Here is a 19,930-nt window from a genome sequence, read left to right on the forward strand (position 1 = left end):
ATATATTCTAATTCTAATATAGATTAGAATTAAAATATGAGTTTATTGATGTCAAAATAATTACTATTATAGATCTAGATCCATAGTCTATAGAGTATAATAACTGAAATTAATTTATTAATAAGAGCCCAGATTTCTAGATCAACAATAATTTAAGACATACGTTAATAAGTCTAAGGTAAGTATTATGAGTACAGCGGCCACTAGAGTAGATCTAGATCTAGTTACTAAACCAAGTCAAGCTAGCAAAATAATTCACTGAATCTGTGTAGTGTAGGATAACCATTTTTTGATTTTACATTTTTTTGTACTTTTGGCTTCTGTCTTCTAGGAGTTCTTTTAACACTGGGAGTAGAATAGTAGATCTCTAGATCTATATAACTCTCCATTTTGAAAATTAAAAAAAATAATAATAAAAGCATAAAAGCTTACACATATAGTTTTTATATATCTAAGGGGAATAACTGTAATTTTTTAGCCATATCTATCAACATTTATTTCCCTTAATCAAAATAAAAAATTTGTGTCTGAATGTGAAAATGTTTATTTCTCACTACTGGTATATTCTTTGCTACAATATAGTGGTCTCTATACTGCTATTCTAGATCTAGATTTATATCTAGATATAAAGGTCTATGGTTGTGATCCAGGATCGCTCCCTGTCTCATTGTGGCACCTGGCCGGAAACGTGTTCCAAGATATAAATCGTTCTCAGACATTTCTTTCACCCGACTATTCGCTCACACGACTACGAGTTTGTTTACCCGACGTATCGCTCCACGACAACTGGTTCACTGACAGTTAGTTCAAGACAAATCGTTCACTGGATAGTAACATATTGCTAATTTTTATTCTTGTCGCGCGTTTGATTTGTTTACATTAAAAGTGCATACAGTGGATTGATACTATTGTTGCTATTATTTTTTGTTTATCTAGATCGCTAGAGATCGGGCCTAATTTGAGTTTCTTTGTCAATCTTTCTAAAGCATGAGGATAAAAATTAGATTAAAAAAGAAAAAAAAATACGGGGAAAAAAAGAAATCTTACAATCTAGCTGAACATCAAATTGACCAAACTTAGTTATAACTATTGGCAACATTTTTAGTTTCACCATGTTTTTGTTCCTTGAATTTCTCATTGACGTTCATTTCGAAAAAATTTCATTTTCCTGTGATCATAGCACATTAGAGAAACCAGTTTCACGGTACTTTCTTTTAAGAAATGCAACAAGGCCTTTGATTAGCTGCATTGCCACACAGAGTTGCATAAAATATTCGATTGCAAAGTTTTGCTGACAGTATTCACATCAAAAAATTTCATACCATACGATTAAGCTGAGAGTAAACTCGAAGCTTCTTAGTTTGCTAGACATTCGGCTAATAAATAAACTAACAGAAGCAAATAAAAAAGAAAACATTCGCGCACAAATAATAAAATTATGTATCCACTCTCACTATGCGTGATCCTAATGCCCAAGCCAAATGGATGTGCTATAAGTTATAAGTGTGCGATATGAGCTTATTTTGATCTATCCTTTAAAATAACGATGTTACTTTAAAAAAAAAGAAGATATTTACGTCCCTAAATCAATCTAGTCATGCATGTTAATAACTTAAACTCTGCCAGTTCATTGGTTTTCCATGGTCGAATAGCACTAGGTCAGAATGAGTAGGCCTATTTGTACATTTTTTGTCCTTGCATACACATGCTACTGTGGTCCCATGACTTACGCAAACTGACTTTTGCGGAATAGCCATATTATACCACGGGTTTTCAAAAGAATTCATTAAAAAGTTTAGCCACGTTCCCACCCCACCCCCTTTGTTTTAAAAAGCTTATATCAACTCACTCTGTCTGTCTGGACAAAAGTTTATTCACGTTATTTCTCCGACACCCAATCTCGGATGAAGTTTCGCACCTAATCTCGGATCAAGCTAAAATTGTGCACAATTATTTCTTTTACCTGACAACACAAGAATCAATAAAAAAAAATATAATTAACCAATTAGTTAAATAACTATTGGTAATAAATTACTTTGTTTGGTATCTCAAACAAGGGAAAGAAATAGTACTTGACTGAAGTGATGGTATAAACTGAATTAGTCCCCTTTATATTAGGCTGACGTCTCAATGAACACAAATATGAAATAGAAACAATAGATAACTGTACAATATTCCATATGCATAGACTCGCTAGCAAAGTCTAATCAGAGTCGTTAGTGCGTTGGTTTGAGAAGCATAAGAAGGCTTTAGCCCACAAGTTTGATTTCAACACTTTCCCTTTTTTTTTATTATTATTTATTTTCATAAATGCTTTTTTATTGTTAGTCTAGATCTAGGACAGATTTATTATAATTACATGACTGATCCTAACTAATTGATACAAGTAGCCTACGCTTTTTTTTTATTTTTCTTGTTAGAACATAGAAACACGTGCTTTTCCACGGCAACCTGATGTAGGCCTACATGTACAGTACAGTAGCCTCTTAGGGGAAAAAACTCAACCCTTAAACTTTCTGGATACCTATAGACCAAAATAGCCGTATAGCACACTAACCGGTTCAATACTATCTAGGCCATAGAACAAAACAAGGAATCCTTCTCACATACCCTCGTCCATTGTACAAAGTGTATATCAACTCAATCTGTCTGTCTGGTCATAAGTGTGCACACGTTACTCTCCTACAACCAGGCTTGGATCAAGTTGAAACTTCGCACAATTATTTCTTGTACATTACAAAACAAGAATCAATAAAAAAAAAAAACTTAGACGATTAATTAATCATTTTGTTAGGTATCGAACAAGGGAAAGAAATCATACTTGATATATGTGGTGGAAGAAGTTGAATAAGTCCCCTTGATAAGGCTTGAGCCCTGAGTTTGAATTCAAGTTTCATACCTTTGTTTAGGCATTTAAGATGCGATCACGGTAAGATTTACAGAGATATCCCCTTCACCCCCCAGCCCACAGACTTCCTTTTCCTAACTGGTCCAGACCAGCGAAAGGATCATATCACATTAAGAAAGCTAAAAGCATGAAGTTGTGCTGAACACAACAATTGGTCAAAATGTTTCTAACACACAGAGGCCGAGCTCACGAGAGATTGTGTGTTTCTATACCGGTACCTCAGAGAAATGTGAAACAGAAGTCACCGCAGTGTACTGCCTCATTCAAACAAAACAAAACAACGTGGCAGATAAAATGGTTTGGCATATCCTTTCCTGTATCCTCCAAATGTGCAATGTTAGCTAGAGCGTCCTTAGGAAGTCCACTAGAGGACATGTTCCTGTTTGAGTTTAGGCACATCGGCACAATTTAGGCCATGTCGTGCCCGTAATCCTTTAAGGATCACTCTCCCTTTACATATCAAGGGCTAAATTCTTTACAGTTAAATCATTAAAAACAAGGTCTATTCACAGTTAAAAATAGTAAAAATTTAATAATTTGGTAAACATCTTATGTAAATATTATATGTTCACAGTTCAAAAATCAGATCTTCGTAGACAACCCCACCTCCCCGGACAAAGCCCAGTACCTTCCCGTTAGCCTGTTACCTCTGACAAATTGTCATGAATGCGCCATAACGTTCGTTGGCCGGAACTAGACAAAATATGCACCTGTGGATCTGTGTCCCGTTCTGCACTGTTTTATTTTTTATTGCTCCAGCTTAATGATGTGAACACACAAGCTACCAAAACACCAAGGGCCGTAATAACTTACCAGGATTTCAACAATTTCTCATTGAATTAGACCTGATTTAACTGTTGCCTGATACATCCTAGGAAAATAAAAATAAACAAAAAACTACTAAGAGTTAATGAGAATTTTTTTCTAAAAGTTTTGACATACAAAGTTAACGATAATTAGTTCAACAATCAATTAATAACGCAAACAAAAGTCCTGCATACATATTTTATTGTAATTCACAATATGGAACTGTTATTAAATATCGAGTGTGAACACTGATGAGACAAATATACAACAATAATAATTCGTTTCTAATAGCAATAAGTATTTTTCAAATTGAAAAGTAAAGTTCCAGTAGTACGGAACGGTAATAAAAATGTTTCCTAAAATGTTATACAGTTGCAGCAAATACAAATACTTACTCCGGTAGGCCTACATAAATACAGAAAATATACATACATTTAGAAAATAAAATGTACGTTAATTTGTAAAAACCATTCTTTACCAGATTGGCAGAACTGACCGGAGTTACCAATGTACAAGTGATTAAATTATTTCCATATAATGCTATGTGCATTTTGTTTGTGTTATATTTATCATATTAGAGCAAGGGAAAACGTGTTTTACAATGAAACAAAACAAAACACAATGATACTACTACTAAACATTTCAATCAATATTTAGATCAATAAAACATAATTGCTTCTGATATGCTGCAAAACATGTAGTGAAAGTAAAATGTATACTATTTCTACCAAAATGTTAAGTTACTTCCTAGCCATGATTTATAGAATGCAGTGTCAGTGCTGTGTCAACCTGTTGTCTCTTAAAGTAATGTTAGATTAATAAAAAGAGGCATTTAACATGAAACCATTATTTATCAACTGTAATACAATTTGACACTACAAATTGTTTTAAAAATAATATCATGTCTATGAGAACAGCTAGCGCCAATCAATTAAATTGTTACTTTTCAATATGCTAATTGATATATTTAATAATAATCCCTTTATTTAAAAAAAAATTGTCCGTCAGTAAATGTAATTTCTTTAACACTTTTTTAAAACATGACAATGAAAACTAAAACAATGACATTTTATAAAATGAAGAACCTGATGAAAAAAATAAAACATAAATACGTTAATTCTTAAAAATGCAAAAGTGGCAAACCATTTCTTTTAATGAGTAACTTAAATTATTGCAAACTACAATGCTTTCTCATCTATATTAGGCCTACATTAAACACCATAACACTATCAGAAAGAAACATGATTTTTTATTTTTTAACACTTCATAGGAAAAAATTAAATCTTCAGATTTCTCTTTTTAACAAAAGAAAAAATTTTTTGGTAATTTAATTATTATAAGAATATACTGATCTCGAAAACAAATTTAACGATTTACTTAGAAATTTGACAGTTGAAGTATATTGTTGGCTGAGCAGTAAAGTGCTTGGCTTCTGAACCTGGGGTCCTGGGTTTGAGATTTTTAATTTTGGGATCTTTTGGGCACCTCTGAGTCCACCCAGCTCTAATGGGTACCTGACATTAGTTGGGGAAAAGTAAAGGCAGTTGGTGATTGTGCTGGCCACAGGACACCCTCGTTAACCATAGGCCACAGAAACAGATGACCTTTAAATCATCTGCCCTATAGATCACAAGGTCTGAAAGGGGAACTTTACTTGACTTATTACAGAACTAATAAGTTTGATTTTATGGAAGAAGAAATAATGTTAATTGTTATAGCTGTTCTGCTCTTTCACAAATGAATGCCATGGTTCTACTGTAACTCTGACTAATTCTATTAAAGCACAAAAATAACATTTGAGTATACACAGCTTTATTCTCTGCCACAATAGAATCCTAAATGCTGCTGGCAAAATCATTGGCAAAAAACAAACCCCATTTGGGCAGTTGTTTGAGACAAACATCTATAAAAAAGCTAACAAGATCCTCGAAATAAAGAATCACTCTTTGTGTCAGGATTTTGTGATTTTACCATCACAAAAGAGATACAAGACACCGATAGCAAAGACAAACAGACACAAACACTCTTTTGTTCCCCTGGCAATCAAATCATTAAATAAGAACAATCTGGTATAAACTTTGTCACATGTAAATTATGAGTGAGTCTGGTGTGAATGTACACTTTGGTTTCTTATAGTTAAAATTTTTTTTGTTTGGTGTAATGCACAAATTGTAAGACAAATTTCCTTACAGATAATAAAGATTATTATTATTATTATTATTATTATAATATTACACAGTATCTTCTGACTGTCTGGGCTATTACATGCTTTCTGTCATTCTCTCTCCTACATTCCAACTAATCTATTCAATCAAAAATGGATTAGACTTTCACAAATGTGCAAATTATAAACTCATAAAATTAAACTAACTCTGCCACTTTTGATAGGCCTAATGTTAGTAATAAAACTTTGGTCTGAAAGGGGAACTTTACTTGACTTATTACAGAACTAATAAGTTTGATTTTATGGAAGAAGAAATAATGTTAATTGTTATAGCTGTTCTGCTCTTTAACAAATGAATGCCATGGTTCTACTGTAACTCTGACTAATTCTATTAAAGCACAAAAATAACATTTGAGTATACACAGCTTTATTCTCTGCCACAATAGAATCCATTTTTTTAAAATCTAACATTCATTAGTTATTAAGAGAACAATAACCGCACTGTATGCTATATGAAGGAGATTATGTTCTTTAAAAAAAGCATTAATGTTAATGTCATTCTTGTCAATGTTAATTGGACAAAGAAAACATTTTCCTTTAATTAAAGAACCTTTTTTTTTTTAAATCTAAATGTAAAAAAAAATTATTAAAGCTGTTTCATATGTGTGTATTTATGTCTATAACATTAGAACAACCTCAATGTGGAAATATATATTTGACTCCAGACTGAGGATGATGTCATGTTTTCTTTTCTTGATGCAGTCTCCCTTGTTGAGCATGTTCAGGTGTTTGTCTCAAGTAGGCCTATAGGGTATGTTATTAGTGTGATGGAAGTCTTCTGTTTGTCTTCTTGTTCATATTATTAAAATGGAGTTCATTTTAAACAACAATGTTTGTAATTAAATCTTAAGTGAAAATATGACAAAAGCTATTACATTAAAATTTATCTAAATGAATTTCATTTCTCTTCTTTCATTTTAAGCATGTAAATAATTATCTTTGTGAAACTGCCTTTTTTTTTTTTGGTCCACAAAGAAAGAAAAATAATTTTAAAAAATAAGCACAATTGCATTTTGGGACGCATCTAGCTTTTTATGCAGAATAATCTTATGGTATTTAAAGCTTAAAGACTGACAGAGGTAACATTAAAACAATTCCCCAATAATGAATCATATGATAATGATTAAAGCTAGTAGATTGTGTTAACTTTTTCTAATATATAACTGCATGGTCATATAATACTGTATGCATACCAGACTGGTGTTGTGATGCTTATTAGTATTAACACTATACCCACTTTTAATCCACACATAAATATATTATATAGTTTCTTGAAACTTCAGAATTTTATTAAGTCAATGCTATATAACATTAAATTATGTTTTACCAAAGTAAACAATCATATATTTTTTTTTTTTAAATCCCAATAATTTAAAGAAAGCATGATCCATAAATATTTAAATAGTTTAATGGCACAATGATGTGCCAGAAGGTATTCTAAAAACAATTTAGAGAACAAATATTTTAATGTCACACTTTATTTTTACCAGAATGTATTTTCTCATGTCGTTTTAAGTGAGCGAGCCGAGTAAAATCACCTTGACAAATTTGACATTTAAAAGGCCTTTCACCAGTATGTATTAGCCTATGGCACTTTAAGTTGCAAAGATGATTGAATTTTTTCAGACAAATTTCACACTGAAATTTCTTTTCATCAGAATGTATTACTAAATGGTTTTTTAAATTACAGGACTCAGTGAATTCTTTTTGACAAATTTTACATTTGAATGGCTTTATACCAGAATGTATTCGCTCATGTTTTTCTAAGTAATAGGACAGATAAAACTCTTTCAGACAAATTTTACATTTAAATGGCATATTATCAGAATGTTTTTTTTTATGAGCTATTAAGTTAGAGGGATAAGTAAATTCTTTCTGACAAATTTCACAAGTATATTTTACCCCATCATGTCTTTTCTCATGCCATTTTAAGCTAGAAGAGTAGTCAAATTCTTTCTGACAAATTTTACATTTAAATGGCTTTACATCAGAATGTGTTAGCTTATGATTTTTAAATTGAGTGAGCTGAATGAATTCTTTCTGACAAACTAAACATTTATATGGCTTTATACCAGTATGTATTTTCTCATGATTTTTTAGGTAAGAGGACCGATTGAACACTTTCTGACAAATTTTGCATTGAACTGACTTCCTTCTTGATTGACTCACCACTTTTTTTTTTACTTTTGATAGAGTAGAGGATGTTTGTGTACCTACATGAGATTGGTCAGATTTTTTATTTCTCTGGGTTCTATTCCTCAAAGAAAAAAATTGTTCCTCATCTTTTAAGTTTACATCATTCTCATCTTTGTGAGGAGTGTTTGTAGCATACAAATCTTGGTTTAAAGTCATTTCTTGATTCTGATTCACCATTTTTTCCTGTAAGATAAAATAAATAAATAAAATATAAAAATTTGCCAGGGGTCGCCAAAGACCATTGAAAAACAGGATTGTTATTGTCAATTCTTCTATTGCTGTGTGTGTGCGGTGGGGGAGGGGTCGCGGCTAAATGGGGGATTGTAAAAAGGGTCGCCGAGCATAAAATGTTGAGAACCGCTGATCTACACCAATAAGATAGTTGGGCTATCGATTGTGAGTACAGAAGACGATCCATCAATTCATATTGCTGAACAAATTTGTTATTCTCTTTGCTAGTGTTGCATATTTCTTCCTTGGACGTTCTTCAGTGCCTGCGCTAGCCTGTAAAACTAATGCCTTGTGCAACTGAATATCCATACGTAGACAATCTAGAAATGTTCATGGTCATACTTCCACCACACCTTGGCCTTTGATGATAAGTTATCAGCGGAACAGTCATAATTATTCTAATCGCTTCTATCTCTGAAAAGATTTCCACTACTTGCACCACACCTTGGCCTTTGATGATAAGTTATCAGCGGCATGGTCATAATTATTCTAATCTCACTTCTATCTCTCAAATGATTTTCACTTCTTCCAGCAAACCTTGGCCTTTCATCATTATGTCATGGGCAGGATAATATTCTAATATTACATCCCCCACATCCAATAGAAGCGCTATAGCTAAGTACACACCCAGATATATAATATAAGAGTTCTCATCAAGAATGCAAAGTGGAAGAGGAAACACTATAAATGCATTAGTTACATGTCAAAAAGTGTCAAAAAGCATTCTACATAATCATATTTATATATTCTACATAATCATATTTATATATTCTACATAATCATATTTATATATTAGATTCTTCTTCTTCTTCATCGTTCTCATTGTTATGTTGGAGTGTTCATATGACTAGACCAATACATGAGATGAACTGCGCAGTGGTTTCCAAATCAGGGAGCTCTCCATATAGTTTTCTTTCTATTGGGGTGATTTGGGGCCAATGTCTTATACGGGCCTCTTGGTAGAGAGAGCAGTTTTGGAGGACGTGGTCGGCATTTGGGGGAGCTACCACCTTCTACCAAGTGCGTCCCCAGGTGGCGGATAGGGGAAAGACCCTTAGATATAAGGGTTAGCTGTGAATAGCAAATAAACAGCCGCGGACCAACTGGTTTGCAGTCATGGAGGATGAGGTGAAGTATTCCAGTGGTTAGAATATTTACTAAAAACATCTCAGAAATCCAGGGAAATGATTGCAAAAAGCGAGTATAGGGCGCTCTAACTCTAAACCCGGGTAGATGAAACCCGTTAGCTAGGGATAGCAGTTCATCTAGGAGAGAAAACTCCGAAAATAAACACCTGCTGCTTTGCAGATGATCTTGGATGATCAAAGGCTATGGGAGCATACCCAGAAAGAAAAGCAGGCTGAAGTCGGAGTCAATGGGCCTCCTGGCGCATAACACATTGACACGCAACCTCATCCTCATCATATATTAGATGAAATGAGGACTTAAAAGTCAAAGTCTTAACAGCACAATTAAACAATGAAAAAGAAAAATATTTAATTGGGGATGAAATGATTGGGGGATGAAATGACCGGGCGGGGGATGAAGTAACCGAGGATGAAATAACTGGGAATGAAAAGACTGGGGATGAAGTGACCAGGGATGAAATGACCGGTCACCAATTTCTGGAGAAAAAGAAAACAAAGTAAACTGTCACTTCTAAGTTGTGACATAATAAGAGAGCCCCAATATAACTGGCTATTTAGTGAATTATTCACAGCCATCATAAGTTGGAGTTAACTCAGCCAACCTTGTCTAAGGTTATTCAGTCAGTTACAAGCCAGTCACTACTCAAGTGAGCCAGTCAAGTTTTCTGTAAGAGTATTCAATCAGTATAAAGATAGTTTTGAGTAAGCAACTGAGTTAGTAACTAAATAGTAGAGAAATTCTAATTAACAGTTAAGCTACATTGCTAGTCAGTTACCATTACTATTTCTTGTACTTATAATTTATTTTTTACATTAATCTATCTCAAGTTGTTTATCACACAAAGAACATAAATAGAGACTAATAAAATCATTGTGTTTATTAAAGCTCATGTTGTTTTAGTCTATTACAATATGATTTATTCAACAAAGGGAAAAAATCAACTTATTTATATAGGGTACATATTAATCTAATTCCAATGCAAAAAAATGTAATACAAAAATATTCCTAAGTATTACATTACAATTGTCTTACCTGCGTCTCTTCTTCAATTTCTTGGGTCTCTGAATATGAAGAGGATTCCATCTTTTCAATTTTTATAATATTTTTTAGATCATTGGTCAAGTCCTGAGCCAAGTCATCCATGTTTGGTTCGTCAGATTCCTTCAAAATAAAATGTGGTTTCTAGCATAAAATCTTGAATGATATTCATACAAAATATTAGGGGCTTTTAATTTGTAAGTGAAAAAGTGGTTTTTAGCAGCCCCCAAAAGGGGAATAGATTCTATTAGTTTTGTGTGGTCTGTCTATCCTTCTGTCCGTCCATCCATTCTGTTTAGATCTCGTAAACTAGAAAAGATTTTGAAAATCCAACATCAGGATATTTTAGACCTTTCAAAGTTCTGATGCAATGGCTATTTTTTTTCTTTTCTGAAAGCGAAATATTTAATTTTTAAAATCAACTATTTTCATAAAAATACACCATTTTTACAACTAGTAACAAACATGGAAGGCTATTTAGTAAGGGAGATGACTATTTATCATATTTTTAACACATTTATGCTAACAGTTTTACATTTTTTGTCAAAATTATTTTTTTCACAATTGTATTGCTAAGTTTAGTAAGATCTTTCAAACTAACTACTACATAAATTTGCAAAACAAATGTATACTTTTTTTTTAAAGAGAAAAAATCTATTTAGTATGCATATAAGTGGAACATAATTTAAAACAACAATTAATAAGTAGTTTTTCATATTATCCCATGAGCTGCAATATGACACATATTGCATGGAAACATCAACTTTTTTTCTTTTCGGAAATGATTTTTTTTCGTAATAAGAGATTGACCCTTTACAAAACAATTAGATTATTTAGATGATCATTATATGACATTATAATAATGTAATAATAATAATAAAAATAATAAACAAGTAAAAATGTATCTTACCTGTGCCTGTTCTACAAAAGTTAATTTACAAGTTTGGCCAGTAAAGCTGTTTTCTGGAGTATCTGACCAATCTATCTTCTCAATTTTAATGACATTTCTGCATTCATTCATGTTTTGTTCCATGTCATCCCTATTTGATATTAAGTGAATTAATTCTTTAAGAGTATTTTTAACAGAATTTAAGTTCTATATAAAAACTTTGAATGTCATTTAACATAGATATGACACCAGACAACACATATATGTCTGGATATATATATATATATATCACACCAATAAAACTGTGTGCGTAAGCAACTACAATATAATTGTTTCTTTAGAAAAAAAAAAGTAAACATCTCCATCGATAGGATAGGAAATGATGAATTTTAGAAACACAGGGCATTTTTATTAGTAGAAACCAATGATAGAGGAATAAGACTCTTGGAATTTAAAAGAAGCTATAAAATCACAGTAGTTAACAATTTATTTACACACAAACTATGCGGAAAACAACCAGATAAAGCACACGCCTAGATCAACTGAGTCACTAAATCCTGTTTTCTTTGAGGTTTAACTCAAGCGTAAAAAAAAGCTAAAATTATGAAATGGTGTCTTATTGACTGTGAAATTTAAATTTAAAAAAAGATTTGCAAGCCTACAAATCCTAGCATTAAATACAACAATGAAAATTTCAAAGACCCAAAGATGTAGTGGAAGTATGACCATGGACATTTCTAGATGGTCTACGTAAGGATAGTCATTTGCACAAGGCATCAGTTTTACAATGGGAGGGAAATTAATAGCACTCAACTTTATACAAGAGGACATTGACTCAATTACCATTTTATGGATATACTATAATGAGTCAGCCTCCAAGATTATAGGCCTAAAGCAAAGGAAAATTAAGCCATGGGTCACAAATGACATTCTTTATTTATGTGAGGCAAGAAGGGAACTAAAAGAGAACAAGGTTAATCTCTTGCTGGCAGAATACAATTCAACCAACAAAAGAAATATGAATAAAAATGAAGTTTACAAAAGAAATATGGATGGGAAGCATGGTCCAGAGGCTAAGTGCACTTGAACTTGGCTTGTCTTGGCTACCTAGAAAGGGGCTCGAGGTTCGACACCTGACTCAGGCAGAGTTGTGTTTACTGAGCGCCTAAAGGCAGCACGGAAAACCAACTCCTAGATACTCCTCACTGGTCCACAAATGAGATTGGACCAAAGCGCTCTGAGCATGCTATAAGCATGAAAGTAGCGCTATATAAAAAAAAGCTATAATATAATAATAATGGATCAGTAACCAGTGCACTATAATTGATAACATACTATCAGAACTTTTAAATGCAGCAGGTCACATATAACTAAATGTTTTAGGACTATCTGCCAGAAAATAAGGGACAAAAAAATATGCCCAAAATGAATGGACCCAATCATTAATTATATAAATTCCAATGCCCAAGAAAAAGAAACCTGAGAAAATGCCAAAACTATAGAACAATTAGCCTGATCAGTTATCCAGGAAATATGTTAAGAATAATTCTCAATTCTCAACAGACTCTAGATCACAAAACATACATTACACTATAGCCTATAGGTAGTAGCTAGACAGAGCACTGCTACTTGCATATAACATTCTTCAAAAGGAGTGGATCTAGAACCTTTGATATATATATATTTATATAGACATATATGTGTGTGCAATGTGTGAATTTAATAAAGTGTTTCTCAACCATAGCAGGGAAAAAAATATGATGATGCTAATGGATCTGGGAAGTGCTGTAAGCTCCCCTAGTTGGGTTTGGAGCAGAATCCTATGCCAAGCAATCTCTTGCATTCTTATAGTTATATAACCATAGTAATAATAGATTATAGATCTAGAATAATCTAGAATAGTCTAGATCTATATAACTATTAGAGTCTATATCTAGATTATTAGAAAAATTAGATTTAACTTATCTAGACTTAGAATCTAGAATATTCCTAGATCTAGAACTAATCTAGAGATCTAGAAAAAATCATGAATTAATATAAATATATCAGTAGCGTAGCTAGGGTATTTGATGTCCTGTGCAGCAGTTCCTCATGATGCCATACAAAAAAGTTTTAAAACAGCGAAAAGTTTCAAATTTCGAAATAAAGTGATATCTAATTCATTACAAATATATTTGTTCAGTGTAGACAAAACAGACGTTAATGTAGAAACGGAATGTAAAGCAGTGTTCTGTAATAACTTCCCCCCCCCCCAAAAAAAAAAAAACAAAAAAAAAAAACATATGAATTTAATATAAGCATTGCTATTTCACCCAAAAAAAAGTTGATTTTACAAAAAAAATATATATATGTATATAAGTGAATCTCAGGTGCTTTCTTGCCGGCAAACTATTGATAATTTTATTGAAATCTTCTTTTTCCACATGGTCTTGTTCAATAGACAACTTTGCCAAATTAGTTACCGGTAGTTGTAAATTTGTCATTGTTGATTGTAAAAATTTCTTCATCAAAGTAATTTTAGAAAAAAAATTTGATTGCATGTAGCCGCACTTAAAATCAATAGTAAAAAAAATATGCGAATCATGATGGCCATATTCAGGGAATGACATTTTTTTTTTTTAAACTGTAATAGATTCTTGATTTTGGAATTTTGGAGACTTGTGGTGAAACTGTGACAATTATTAAAGACCACAGACAAAATTCTTATTTGTCTATGTCGCTGGGAGAATCATTGAGATTGATTTCCATCTGAGGGTTCAATAAAGATGACTATAATTCATATTTATCATGACATTGTTCTTATGGGTTTTTTATTTCATGAACCTATCTTTTTCTTGTGGCCAATACGTCTTCAGGGGGGCACGGTGGCTAAGTGGTTAAGTGCTTCCGAAACTGGAGTCCTGGGTTCGAATGTCGGTGAAGACTGGGACTATGCATTTCGGGTTTTTAGGGCACTCCTGGATCCACCCAACTCTTATGGGTACCTGACTTTAAATGGGGAAAGTAGAGGTCGTTGTGCTGGCCACATGACAACCTGCTTGTTAACCGTTGGCCACAGAAACAGATGACCTTAACATCATCTGCCCCATAGATTGCAAGGTCTGAAAGGGGAAACTTTACTTTACTTTACTTTAATACGTCTTTGAGGCTCTGCATGACAATGTATCATAAAATTTTGAACCAGATTTTAGATGTTAAGTGTATTGTGGAAAATAATCTAGAAATATTTGTTTCTTCTACTTTTTTTTTTCCTGAGCACTTATGTACAATAATTTGTTTTTATTGTGTTGGGACATGTATGTATTCGGTCTCTCAAGAATGGATCGTACTTGGATAGTTATTTCACTCCAGAATATTTCTTTGATTTTGTACTGCCAATTCTTCAACATGCTCGTGATGCCCACAGAGTGCCAGGTTCTGCTTTAAGAGAAAATGGATGATGTCCAAGATTCTCTACAGATTATCTATCCACATTTTTCCCTCTTGCTTATTATTAAATCTTGAGCCTTGCTGTCATTATTGTTACCTAGTCACAGACAAACTTCAAATTCCCTCTAAGCAAGTGATGTGTGGCTGAGAGGCTAAAACTGCTTAGTTACGGCTTGGCCACCTTACAATGGGGCTTGAGTTCAAATCCTGACTCTAGCAGGGTTGTGGTTACTGAGTAGTTGGAAAACTTTCTCCAAGATACCCCCTCCCCCCACTGGTCCACAAAAGAGATTGGACCATTGATATTTAGTAATAAAAAAAAACACCATGGTAAACTTGTCCATAACCAGTACATTGAAAATGAAGTAACATCGTGTAAGGCTTAAAAAAGTGTAAAAGTGCATTGCCCTCCTAGATTTAAACAAGTCTGGTAAAATTTGATTCATTTAATTTAATTTAATTTTTTTTTAAATATCAGGCATAACAAATTACCAAAACAAATAAATATTTTTTTTTTAAATTTATAATTTAAATGTAATTACAATGTTAGTTTTGCTGAGAACTTTTGTCCTCAATTTGATATGCCCCCACCACTTAATGCCCCGGGAAGTTCGCACCACCCGTACATTGCTAGCTATGCCACTGAATGAAGTAAATCTATATAGAATATAGATTAAAGATCTAGATTATCTAGATAATAAAGTAGATTAGATTTTAGAATTCTAGATCTACTAATTATTTAAATTATTTATATTTATAGATCAATCAAGGCAATCTAGCTATTATAGTATATATATTATACCTCTACTATCTACAATTGTTAATCTACATGACATGAGTGGGTATGAGACATCTGACTCTGAGGACTATTACTAGATCTAGTATTGTATAATTATTATTATAATGTTACATTAACATCTAGATCTAGATTTCTAGACTCTAGAATAATCTATTACTAGGACTAGAGAGATCTAGACCTAGATCTAGATTAAGTAATAATAGTATAGACATAGATCTAGTTTCAACTATCGAATGTAATTGTAAACGATGAACAATCAAAATAATCTAATCTAGCCAGTAAGGCCAGAAGATAATTAAACCATTTAAAGTATTATTTAAACTTTTAAACCTATTACAGTAGTATAAGTAAAGTTAAAGTTTAAAGGTAAGTTATTACTATTTATAGTAGTTTATTTATTTCGGACATTACATGAATTCGGACATTCGCTATTTTTTGTGGTCATTAAATAATTATTTTAATATGTATTATAAAACTAGCGCGCTGTATAATGTGCTTGTCCATTTTCCCAATGATTCTAACCCAATTTCCTTCCATTTAGCTATCTTTTTATGTAAGAAAAACGAATTTCAAATTTGTTAGTCAGGTTGTTGTTTTTTCCTATGTTACCCGGATGACTTTACCTCTTCCTAGAGTTAAGACTATATTTTTTGATTGGCTAAGTCTATACTAATGAGCCCGGCAATATTTATTCTGTTTTTGAAGCTAATTTATTTGATTCATAAGCCAAGTTTTCTAATTCCATACCAAAAAAAAATTAATACGGTGTCTGAATTAAATTACGATTTTCTTACCAAAATTTATTTTGGACAGCCAGTTTTGGACATCAATAAAAATTATCTTATATTATATTTGTTCGTTTGTTGATGTTTTTTTTTAATAGAGAATAAATGGGCAAATGTTTGGACTGAGCTTGGTATATTGAATGAAGTTAAATGCTTAGATCTAGACCTACTAGATAGATCTAGATCTAGATTTATATAGAGAGAATATAGAGGATTCAGTTCGTATTTATGCATAGTTTGAAAACATCGTAATGATTTCATGTAAGGGGCTATGCCTGGGGATCTTAAAATTTAGTTAATGTTAATATAGAATTAAAATCTGAGTTTATTGATGCCTAAATATAGAGACTGTCCGAAATAAATTATGGTGTCCGGAATCAAATAATGTGGGTCAAATGTGTCCGAATTAAATGAAAACACACGGCCTCTTTGACCTTAAATTGATAACAAATATAGGTTTGGGGAACAAATATAAGTAGTCATCCTTATTCTCCTTTAACTAAAGAAGATTTTGATACGTCATTTTCTTTTCTATGTCAAACCATTGTAAAATAATGCGCTGTCAAAGTCAAACTTTCAAATTTGGGCCTATAGGTGTCCGAATAGCATAAACTACTCTAACTCTTAAGTCTAATTACTATTACTAGATCTAGATTCTATTAGATTATTATTAGATCTACTTACTATTAGTCTAGAGTAGAAGATCCTAATTAATAAATTTAAAATTATTAATTAATAAAACTATCTAGACTCTATATAGATCTATACTATACTATATCTCTAGAATCTAGATCTATCATTCTAGCTAGACCTAGATCTACAATCTATGTCTATGAACTCTATGTCTATGTCGACTATGACATAGTGATAGTGACATAGTCTATGTCATGTCTATAATATTCTATAACTATAGAATAGATCTAGAAAAATAGATCTTTACTTTTTTTAATAGATGATAAGGATGATAATAACTCAGAAACACGATATTCATAGATCTATAATTATAATCTAGATCTAGATCTGTATCTATCTAATAATAATTTATCTAATAGTATTGACAATAAATTGATTTTTTAATTGTTTTTTTTTTTAATGTTCCAAGAGGGAGTAACTCTCAATTTCGAAAATTAAAAAAAAAAAAAAAAATAATAATAAAATCATGAATAAAATCTTATTAAAGGGGAAGAACTTAATTTTTATAGCCATATCTATCAGTACTGCAAGATTTATTTCCCTTAATAAATATCAAATGTGTGTCTTTGTCTGAATTAGCCTTGTAAAAATGTTTCTGTTAAAATCACTGTAGGCTATTCTTCGCTATATTATAGTGTACTCATTCGCGTCCGCAGGATTTTTGGCAAGGGGGTGTGTTACATTTTGTTATATGAAGAGACTCTTTTAACAATATTTCAACACAGAAAACGTCAACGTCATAGTTTAAAATTAATTTAATCTTCATGAACACTATAAACACTATTTAGTTTCTATTCCTCCATTTTGTTCTCTTCCCCTTTCAACACGCATTCGCACCATTCCACATTTACACTTACAATGACACGTAACACGTTAAATAACAATTAAATTCATCACAATAATAACTGTAATTATGAGCAAACAAACCAAGTCTATCTTGCTCCATGCATATTCTACCCTCAACAACACGACTCGGCATATAACTAACTCAGTACACTCTTAATACCATAGATTCAAACCGAATGCCTATTTACTTCTTAGTATCATTCTAGTCTTGACGTTTCTTTTTTTATGTTTTTCTACCACACAGTTTCGATAATTTTCTTACAAATGTAATTTTAATAGAATAATTATAATCAAACAAAATCAAAACAAAATAAAATATACACTGTGCAAAATCTACATATCTACTTTCCACAACTTATACATTTTCACATTTCCTAACCAGCCTTTACAAAACTTCTATAATGTAGTAGCCTTAACATATATGTATATGTTACAATGATATCTAATTCATTACAAATATATTTGCTCATTGTAGACAAAACAGACGTTAATGTAGAAACGGAATGTAAAGCCGTGTTCAGTACTAACTCCCCCCCCCCCCCCAAAAAAAAAAAAAACATGGGTTTTACTCGGTGCGTCTTTCGACTGCCAATTCTCGGCAGCACCAACTCAAGACCAAGTTTGTCCGCCAGCAGTCTCACCTTACTTGTCATGTCATCCCTGAAGAATTCCACACATGGTCAAGTTAGTTTTGATTATGTCAATCAGACTGCTGATGTGCCGTTGAGCGGCCACTATGTTAAAATGGAAAGACTGCAACATCAGGGAAACTGGCTCAAGAACAGATTAATAACTGACAACAATAAAAAGACTAATCAAAAACATACGAGGAGCAGGCACTTAATAAACATTTTCAGTTTGTCTGGCTTCAAGCAGCCGTTATTTTAAGATTAGCCAAACAGTCAAAGATCTCAAAGTTGTGACCGAAATCGCGAATGTATTCGTATTTCTCAGTCCACTATGTCTTACACAATTGAGGTAAAGTTAGCACCAACGCTTAGGACTGTTCCGGAAGAGATAGTAGGCCTATCCTTGATGACACAAACAGCATTAGACTACGTATATCTGAAACACCATTCGGATCATTGATAACAAGGTTAAGTGAGACGCGCAACGGACCAAGGCTGCTATTGGATATTTTTCACGAATTCTTGGCTGAACACAATTCTGAAGGCTAGCCATCACGGGGTAACCATCGTAGCCTTGGCCGAATAGTTTGTCCATAATGTATTTATTGATAATGACACTAGACAGACAGTGCGTCTCTTTGAACATCAAGTACAAAGCCATTGAAGTCTTCTCGAATGCAATATCCATCAACAAACCGAACGCCCAAAGGCAATGCCTGAGATATCTCCAGTTTCATCAACAAAATACCCAGCCAATTCAGTTAAATCATGATCATGATGTACGTATTTAATTGTTTGTTTCTTACTGCTGCCAATGCTCCGTTTCGACTCGGACGACAGTGAAGAAAGTTCTTATATCCTCTGCCATCGTAACCTGGTGCACTTGTTTAACCTGCTATTTATCGAGCGCTTAAACCACAACTCCGCAAGACGCAAATACATTTACCAAGATGACTGTACTCTTCACTTTTGTTCAAAGAAATTTCAAAATGTATCACATCGAAAGACAGCTGGGAAGGATTTCTCCTCTAATGAAAAAAAAAAACGAATAAAAAAAAACATGTATCTTATTCTAGGCCTTAACTAAATATAACAAAAACTTTTAATTATGTACAAATGAAAACAATCGTCACGACTAACGTGCTATAGAATATTTCACTCCCTTTATAGTGCAAATAATTGCAAGCCTATAAAAAGTGTACATGGTCGGCCATCGGCTGATTAGCCTATTCTATTTTATGACAGTAATAGCTTATCCTTATAATTGTGCTTCAGTGGAAGCACTCTACTTGTTCAATTACTACTTA

The 19,930-nt window shown here is 32.5% G+C and overlaps 1 protein-coding gene across 14 annotated transcripts in view; it reads right to left on the reverse strand.

Annotated features, from left to right (window-relative positions):
• LOC106053209 (zinc finger protein OZF-like) overlaps positions 1-17,542 on the reverse strand; it is a 36,354-nt gene extending 18,812 nt beyond the window's left edge. The window contains exons 1-5 of one of the 14 annotated variants that reach the window (XM_056038099.1): positions 17,396-17,542; positions 11,464-11,593; positions 10,548-10,676; positions 8,157-8,318; positions 3,722-3,779 (exon numbers count right to left, since the gene is read on the reverse strand). In XM_056038099.1, the coding sequence (XP_055894074.1) occupies positions 3,759-3,779; positions 8,157-8,318; positions 10,548-10,676; positions 11,464-11,586 (435 nt within the window). In that variant the 5' untranslated portion in view covers positions 11,587-11,593; positions 17,396-17,542 and the 3' untranslated portion in view covers positions 3,722-3,758. Of the gene's footprint in view, positions 1-163; positions 409-3,721; positions 3,780-3,899; positions 8,319-10,547; positions 10,677-11,463; positions 11,594-14,771; positions 14,860-15,673; positions 15,963-16,000; positions 17,098-17,139; positions 17,296-17,395 lie in introns of those variants that run through there. The other 13 variants (XM_056038098.1, XM_056038095.1, XM_056038090.1 and 10 more) reach the window with 13 other exon arrangements.
• Positions 17,543-19,930: the final 2,388 nt, after the last annotated feature.

The sequence above is a fragment of the Biomphalaria glabrata genome, chromosome 8 (genome assembly GCF_947242115.1).
Source record: "Biomphalaria glabrata chromosome 8, xgBioGlab47.1, whole genome shotgun sequence".
NCBI lineage: Eukaryota > Metazoa > Mollusca > Gastropoda > Planorbidae > Biomphalaria > Biomphalaria glabrata.